This window comes from Gopherus evgoodei, chromosome 16, assembly GCF_007399415.2.
Source record: "Gopherus evgoodei ecotype Sinaloan lineage chromosome 16, rGopEvg1_v1.p, whole genome shotgun sequence".
Classification (NCBI taxonomy): Eukaryota; Metazoa; Chordata; order Testudines; family Testudinidae; genus Gopherus; species Gopherus evgoodei.
Genome location: NC_044337.1, coordinates 26,655,835 through 26,664,252, shown reverse-complemented (window position 1 = coordinate 26,664,252; position 8,418 = coordinate 26,655,835). Strand labels below are relative to the sequence as shown.

General features: G+C 41.1%; 1 protein-coding gene across 2 annotated transcripts in view; it reads right to left on the bottom strand.

Moving 5' to 3' along the window:
- Positions 1–1,300: 1,300 nt before the first annotated feature.
- The window catches only part of GARNL3 (GTPase activating Rap/RanGAP domain like 3), a 159,677-nt gene continuing 152,559 nt past the window's right edge, over positions 1,301–8,418 (bottom strand). For both annotated transcript variants that reach the window (XM_030535650.1, XM_030535651.1), the window contains 4 exons: positions 6,070–6,279; positions 5,615–5,726; positions 3,785–3,937; positions 1,301–3,317 (listed from right to left, as the gene is read on the bottom strand). In XM_030535650.1, the coding sequence (XP_030391510.1) occupies positions 3,230–3,317; positions 3,785–3,937; positions 5,615–5,726; positions 6,070–6,279 (563 nt within the window). In that variant the 3' untranslated portion in view covers positions 1,301–3,229. The remainder of the gene's footprint in view (positions 3,318–3,784; positions 3,938–5,614; positions 5,727–6,069; positions 6,280–8,418) is intronic.

Genomic DNA, 8,418 nt, shown 5'->3' with positions numbered 1-8,418 from the left:
AATGGACACAAATCTGACATCAGGAATCATAACATTAAAAAAACAGTAGGAGACCACTTCAACCTCCCTGGCCATTCAGTAACAAATTTAAAGGTGGCAATTTTGCAACAGAAAACCTTCAAAAACAGACTCCAACGAGAAACTGATGAACTTGAATTGATATGCAAACTAGATACAATCAATTTAGGCTTAAATAAGAGATTGGGAATGGCTGAGCCATTACACACATTGAATCTATTTCTCCATGTTAAGTATCCTCACAACTTCTTGTCAACCTGTCTTAAATGGGCTATCTTGATTATCACTACAAAATTTTTTTCTCCTGCTGACAACAGTTCATCTTAATTAATTAGCCTTTTAGAGGTGGTTTGGCAACTCCCACCTTTTCATGTTCTCTGTGTATATATCCTCACTATATGTTCCATTCTATGAATCCGATGAAGTGGGCTGTAGCCCACGAAAGCTTATGCTCAAATAAATTTGTTAGTCTCTAAGGTGCCACAAGTACGCAAAGAACTACCAATGTGAGATTTCTAAAGATAGCTACAGCACTCGACCTGAGGTTTAAGAATCTGAAGTGCCTTCCAAAATCTGAGTGAGACAAGGTGTGGTGCTTGCTTTCAGAAGTCTTAAAAGAGCAACACTCTGATGTGGAAACTACAGAACCCAAACGATCAAAAAAAACCAACAACCTTCTGTGGGTGGCATCTGACTCAGATAATGAAAATGAACATGCATCAGTCTGCACTGCTCTGGATTGTTATCGAGCAGAACCTGCCATCAGCCTGGAATGGTGGCTGAAGCATGAAGGGACATATGAATCTTTAGTGCATCTGGCATGTAAATATCTTGCGATGCTGGCTATAACAGTGCCATGCGAATGCCTGTTCTCACTTTCAGGTGACATTGTAAATAAGAAACGGGCAGCATTATAGCCTGCAAATATAAATAAACTTGTTTGTCTGAGCGATTGGCTGAACTAGAAGTAGGACTGAGTGGACTTACAGGTTCTAACATTTTACATGTTTTATTTCTGAATCCAGTTTTTTGGTACATAATTCTACATTTGTAAGTTCACCTTTCATGATAAAGAGACTGCACTAGATTACTTGTATTAGGTGATTTTAAAATACTTTCTTTTGTTTTTTTACAATGGAAATATTTGTAATAAAAAATAAATATAAAATGAGCACTGTACACTTTGTATTCTGTGTTATAATTGACATCAATATATTTGAAAATGTAGAAAACATCCAAAATATTTAAATAAATGGTATTCTATTATTGTTTAACTGTGCAATTAATTACGTGATTAATTTTTTTTAATTGCCTGATTAATTTTTTCAATCGCTTGACAGCCCTACTGATTATGTAGCTCTTTGCTAAGTCCTTTCAATATGCCCTTTTAGCTCCCTCAGCAGCATCAAGCTCTAGCCAATGCTAATTTTTATATGCTGAGTTGTGTGGACTCTGCTAGAATATCAGAAGAAGAGAACAGTTCCATGAGCTATTTCAATTTACAATTTAATATTTTGACAAACCAAAACAAAATTTCCAATTAAAATTTTATTTTAACTAAAGCCTGAGTTTGCAACACGAGTATAGGCTCCAAAATAACCCATGAGCATATGCACGTACAACTAACACGACAGAAGCAACATAAGGGAACAAGGTTGAGGATAAAGAAAGGGAAAGAAAATATTATTGTTTCTTTCAGGATGAGATGTTAGTGCAATTAGTGCTCCCAAAGCAGGTGCAATGAGCCCCCATACATGTTCACTTGCATGCTAACATGGTCTGCCCTGAATATAGTTGTATAAAGAAATACTGCCTTTCACACACACAACAGGCCCCAGACTCCATCAAAAGTAAGTGCCACTCTTTGCATCTTTCAGCTTAATTTTTCAACCTTAACTGAACTGGTAAATGGTATAGGGTGTATAAGCTCTTTCCAGCGATTGTGGAATGCTTTCTCACAAGAGTTGAAATCTCTGGCAAACAATTTCAGCTCGCTTTTCTTATATGCTTTTTCTTAGAATTACAACACACAGATTTACTTGTTTAAAAATACAGTAATACTAATCACTGGTTAAAATACTTTATTCTACTGAAAGAATGATTGCAGCTGAAAATATTGCTTCTTTACTTGATCAGCTGTTACAGCTGAGAATAAGAAACGATCCTTTAAATGAAGTTAACTAATATTTTCTTGGTGGAGAAATTAGCAGCTACCTATACTAGTAAAAGGTTGGTAACAGAGTACTAGGCAGGAAACTGGATTATATTCTGATACACTCATTTAAAAGACACAAGTTTTCAGCTGTTCATGCTAAGAAGGAAACAAACTATGACACCAGCACGCCATCCCTAAAATAATGAAGATGCTGAACGATTTCTAATTATGGAACAAGAAATAACTTGTAAACAGAGCTAACATCTTTAAGTAAAAAAGGAGGAAAACTTCACACAATTTCATGAAAAGGCAAAACATTTTGATTTTTGTTGCAAATTGATTTTTTGGCATACAGAAAATGCAGGAAAGGTCTCAAGAATCATTTTGTAGGTGAAATCTGTCCTTCATACATCAAAAGGTTTATTGTTACTATTTCATCACAAAAACCTAGCTGTTCAGTGAAATTTCAGCCTGGATTCACTCAGCAAAATGTAGCTATTTGGAGCAGTCTAAAATGTTATAATTTAAACAGCTAATGCACAAGCAAACAGCAACAAATACAGATGCCTGCATGTTAACAGGAGGTTTCTCTGCAAGTCAAAACATTGATAGAAAATGAAATGCAAAATCAGATGCTGCATCCTACATACTCTGTTTTCAAGAAGTCTGCAAGTATATAACAGGGATAATATTCCAGTTGCTTTGTTAGCCTGATGCATCTCTTTCTTCCTTTATCTTTGATTTTCAATTTTTAGATGAATAATTTGAAAGTTAATATTTTTCTACAAAATTCTCTGCATTCTGGAATTTTTACTCTAAATCTTGTTTTCGGGTCCCTCTCAGAAAAAATGTACATGGAAAGATGAGAGCTAAGAAAGCATATTTGTATCTTATTCATAGATTCCAAGGCCTGAAGGGACCATTGTGATCATCTAGTCTCACCTCCTGTATAATACAGGCCATTTAACTTACACAAAATAATCCTTAGAGCAGAACTTTTAGAAAAACATTCACTTTATTCTCTGTAATTTACTCTCACTGTTAAAAATGTATGCTTTATCTTACCTGATCTTCATAGAATATCCTTAGTTCTTCAGTAAACATTATAACAGAACAGTACCACTTCAAGGATAGATGATCCTGGCTGAAAAGAACTTTGTCACAAGTTTGTTTTTATCTTTTAAAAAAATTGGAATAAATTAATTTTCTTTATAAATATCATCTTTCTACATGACACACTCTGCTATGGAACAATTTGTAATATCAGCGGCTGTAAATAACACAGCTAAGTGTTACTCTCATTCATGTACTCCAAACATAAGTTCAGACAGAATAAAAATGAATCCTTTTATTTACTTAAAATTATGATCCTAAAACTACCACTGATATCTACCACCTTGCTACAGTACAAACCACTGGTTCTTTAACTGAGAAAGGCATACATAAAGAGGGCAAAAAAGCTTCACCCAGTTTGGTTCTGTAGAGAATATTCACGAACTCTATTTCCAGCCATATGTTATCACTAAAAGCAGTGTTGTGACATTGCTATAAGGCCTTCAGAGTCATAAGAAAAGGAAAAGGAGAGAATAAGGGACTTAAGATTGTCTTCACTTCAAGTCAATGATGTCTTCATCAAATGAAGTAGTGAGATAAAATAGACTGCTAGATGGTGGGCTCTCCTCCCGGTTTGCTGCAGTATCAGGATCTGAACTAGTGGAAAGGTGACGCCCTTCAGAACTGCTTTCAAAAGAGCTTGAAATTATTCTGCAGAAAGGAAGGCAAAATCTCTGTGAAAACACTTAGATCAAAGCAAGAAGCAAAAGAACAGTTATCCCTGGGCGCAACCAGGTTAGTCTAAAGACAGATCTATGACCTTGGAATAGTTTGACCCCTTTCCTTTTAACTCTGATTTTTCAGAGTATTCTCTCATATTCCCACCAATCTGGACAATAGAAAATGCACAAAAATATCAAGTTTACAGACAATCAAATATCCCCAGCAGTTAATGTTCATGGATGGCATCTCAAACAAATATTTTATATTGTCATTTCTAGTCAAAATATTTAAATCAATTTACTTTTATCCTCTGTAATTTAAAATTGTGTTAATGAAAAAAATCACCAGTCAGTCATTGTCTGGGCCAAATGCTGCCTTTGCTCTTCTCAAGTGTAGATTCTATAGTGCACTGAGTATGCAGGGAGCAAGAGGGCTGAGGGGAAGGCAGTTTAGAGAAATTCTATATATGTAGCAGAACTGTGGAGAAGAGGGAACAGGGTTTTTTCTCCACTTTAGTGGGGTCCCACGCTTCTTTCTAGCGGTGGGTCAGGATAGCGTCTCCTCTCTCAGAATCCACCCTCCTCAGTTTATGATGGGTGAGGAAATTCTGCCTCCAAGCGGCCTTCCCATTTCTGGGCCTACTAGGCCCTCACTGCTTCACTGGGGCTTCTGGCTTACTTGGTGGACATCGAGTGGGAGGAAAGGGGGGTGGGGAGAGGCCTGGTTCCACCCTCTACTCTGGGCCCCAACAAGTAGCAGCCTCATGCTACCAGTTTCTATGAAATCTGCTAGCTTCCATGGGTTACTTCCCCACACTCCTTGGCTTATTGTCCCCACTTTTCTTGGGCAGGGTTCCTCCCGACTGTCTTGCTGGGGCAGAGAGAGCCCCTAGTCTCTGGTAATCCTTCTGGACATGGCAGCACCACACCAAATGCACGGCTCAGTCTCTCCCCTCTGGCAGGGTCCTTTTTTCAGGTCTTTGGCCCTGGAAAAGGGTCCTTAGCTCGTGCTTAGGGTAGGGTTTCTCCCCAGTCTCTATACCTGTGGGATTTTCCCCTGGTCCCTGTTAGCTTCCGCACCACTCAGCTCACCTTCACTCTCACGCCTATCACCCCGACTCGCAGAGGGGGAATGCTTTTAATCCATTCTGGCAGGTTTTTAATTGACTCCAGGTGTCCTAATGAACCTGGAGTAACCCCTGCTCAGTTACCAGGGGAAGAGGGACCTGCTTATCCTGAGGCTAATACCTTCCTTCCTGCACTCTCCTGTAGCTGTCTGGCCTAACCCTGTCACACCAGTGAATCCATAATCTGCAAATCTGTTGGCCAAAATCCTTTTGAGGGAGGCCCAAACATGGTAGTTACCTTATCAAGGCCCATTTAGTCTGGTTTTGTTCACAGGTCCATGATTTGGTTCCTAGGTATACAGGCAGATATAATTCAAAAAGGCTATAAACACCTAGAAACTAGAGATGATATGAAAATATAGATAATCCTTAGCCAAAATTATTACTGGTCCCAGTTCTGACACTATCGGGGCAGCGTTATGGACAATTTTTTTTAAACAGTTTACAGTTTAAAATTATCATTAGTGTTACAGTACAGCCCAGCAGCCCCACTCAGGGTCAGGACCCAAGGATTCTAATTTTTAAATCCTCCTCTTTACCTGTCACTGCTTGTTGACCTTATTGCTCCCTGCTTGTGGTCTGATGGTTTTCGAGGAACCTTCTTTTGCTTCTGTGCTACTTCTGATTTGGGAACTTTCTCATCCAAGAGGCCTCAATAAAGGAATAAAAGACTTAGCTTTCAGAAAAGAGATTAAACATTCATGGATCTGTTATAGATACAATACCCTTCATTGGCTTCAGACACTGGCTACGTTACGACTGGGTTAGAGTACAGACCTACTCTGTGCATTAGCTAATCGGACACCCGATTACCAAAGTATTTATTGTTTTCTTTAAAGCATGTAGCCTTTTCACAAAGAGGCTGTTTTTTTCACCAGCTGACCTTTTATTTTTGTAGTATTTTCTGCTATATGTCACTCCAGAAATCTAAATGGGTGACAGAGAGTCCAGGTAGTATAATTGGGAATTGATTGTATCAATCGAGAATCTTTACCCAGCAGTTCCTTGCGTGTCCTGCTTGCAATTTCTTTAATTTCCATACGAGACAAAGATAATGAGTGACTGACAGGAGCTGAGGCAGTAACACTGGAAGTTGAGGTGGTGATAGCCTTGGAGACTAATGGTGACTTCAGAGGTCGTTCAATGCTCCTCCCAACCAGGTTACTGAGAGGAATTTTGTATAAGTTTTTATACTGAACTTCACCTGAAACACAGAAAAAACAACCAGAAAGAGATTTTCATATTTTCACAGTAATAATAATTGGACACATTACTTTTTATCACTTGAGTGGTGACAACATGTTCAGCTGATCACATAGACATGGCCATTTACCTGCAGTGCTTACCATCTAAATAAACAGACGATTGGACATAAAAGTACACTGGAACTAGACAGCAGATGCTTTTAGCAGAGTAGATTTTATAGTGGAGTGACGATAGCATTTTATTGATATAGAGCACAAGATGAGGGGAAAACAAGGATTGCTGTTCCCTTTCTTAAAATAGTTTATATGCCAGTTGAAGACAATGGGGATGCAATATCCCCTTTTCAATGTTACCATCAGAGATCCGCTATGAACAACTGGGCAGTAACTTCACAGGGACATGTGTACCTCTTTGTAGCCCTGCTTTCTTTGGTAGCATTGCTTAAACTAATACTGTTACTGGTACTTCATAACTCTGAAACTATGCTATAAGTTCTTCTTCGAATGATGATCCCTATGTGGATTCCAATCACGGATGGGTATGCGTGCCATGCGCCGGAGCTGGTCATATTAGTACCTGTTGATTCAGATGTGCATCCACCACACGGTGCGTCCGAGGCTTTAAGAAGCTGTGCAGGTCGACAACACTCCAGTTCCCTCTTACCGCTGCATGGCCATAGTCAGAACCCTCATTTCTCTATCTTCATTGCTATTCTTTTAAAAATTGTAGTCTCTGATGGTATACTGTATATAGTTAGTTATAGAGTAGTTGTCCATCCTCATTTTCCCTTATCTTGAAGTTGTTAGTTTAGTTAGGAATTAGCTGTAGGAATTCCCAGAACACCGATGATGCCTATACTGTCTGGGTGAAGCTCACGTAGTTACATGCTTTTCCATCTGCTACTCCTTCCTGCCTAGAACTCAGGAAGCTTGTGAGCTTCATCTCCGCAAATTCCTAATGGAGGGGGATATGTACCCACTTCCTCCATAGGAACCAGCACTGATGGACCACCATTCTGCCTGGCAGTCAGTTCCGCTCCAAGCCCATCCCACCCAGCACCAGTGGCACCTCCACATCCTTCCAAGCACCATGCTCGTAAGAAGCACTTGCATGGACACAAGGGAAGATCCCTGATGGAGACTGCTCCGAAGGGCAGCTTTTCCTCCCTGAGCTGTGCCAGGTCAGGTGAAAAGTTGCGTGCAGAAGAGGAGGCCCTCCAGTTAAGGAAGTCCTGCTTGGAGCATAAGTCTCGGCACCCTGTTCCCCAATGACAACTTCAACCAGGAGACACTTCAGCCTTCACCACTGTCACCGTCCACTCTGCCAGGACCATCGGGGGTCTCCCACCTGGTCCTGCACACACTAGGATGCCTGTCCCCATTAACACCCACGGCTGAGCTGCTGCTCCTGTTTGTGGGCTCTCCAATGCACTGCTCCAATGGCTCTACCTCTGCTGGAACCATCTTTGGGCTAGGACTGGTCCTCCAAGGTGGACCCACCTTTCTCTCCTGCCCACTCATACAGCCCAGATACTAGAGGACGACCCTATCCTTCACCTTATGGGCACTTCGTGGATCCGTGGTTCACCTACCCAAGGGAACCATCGGTTCCAAGCGACCCCATACGCCTGGCCCTATTGGGCAGCTGGGACCCATACCAATGGTGGATGCATCACCAACGTTCTCTGTCAACTACTGCAACCTATGACTCTCCTGTGGATGCTCCCATTCCACTGAACCTGCCCGCACCAATGGTGCCTCTGGAACCGCTGGCACCAGGGTCAACACCAGTGCCTCCTCCTCCCTGGATGATGCTCTCATACCCTCCCCACCCGCTCTCCTATAGATGATCATGCCTAATATCGAGCCCTTTTGCGATGCATGGCCAATGATCACAATCTTCCCATAGAGGACATCCAGGACCCTCAGGATCAATTCTGGGATATCCTTCAGCCTCCAGGCTCCACTCACAATGCCCTGCCCATCCCTAATGTCATTCTCCAGCTGGCATCATGTACACCTACTCTGTGCCAGTCAAGGGTATGGACTTCCTTTTCCAACACCCATTCTGTAATTCCTTGGTATCCAAGTCGCCATGGAGCATGCCCAACACGACCACTTCCACTGTATCCCACTGG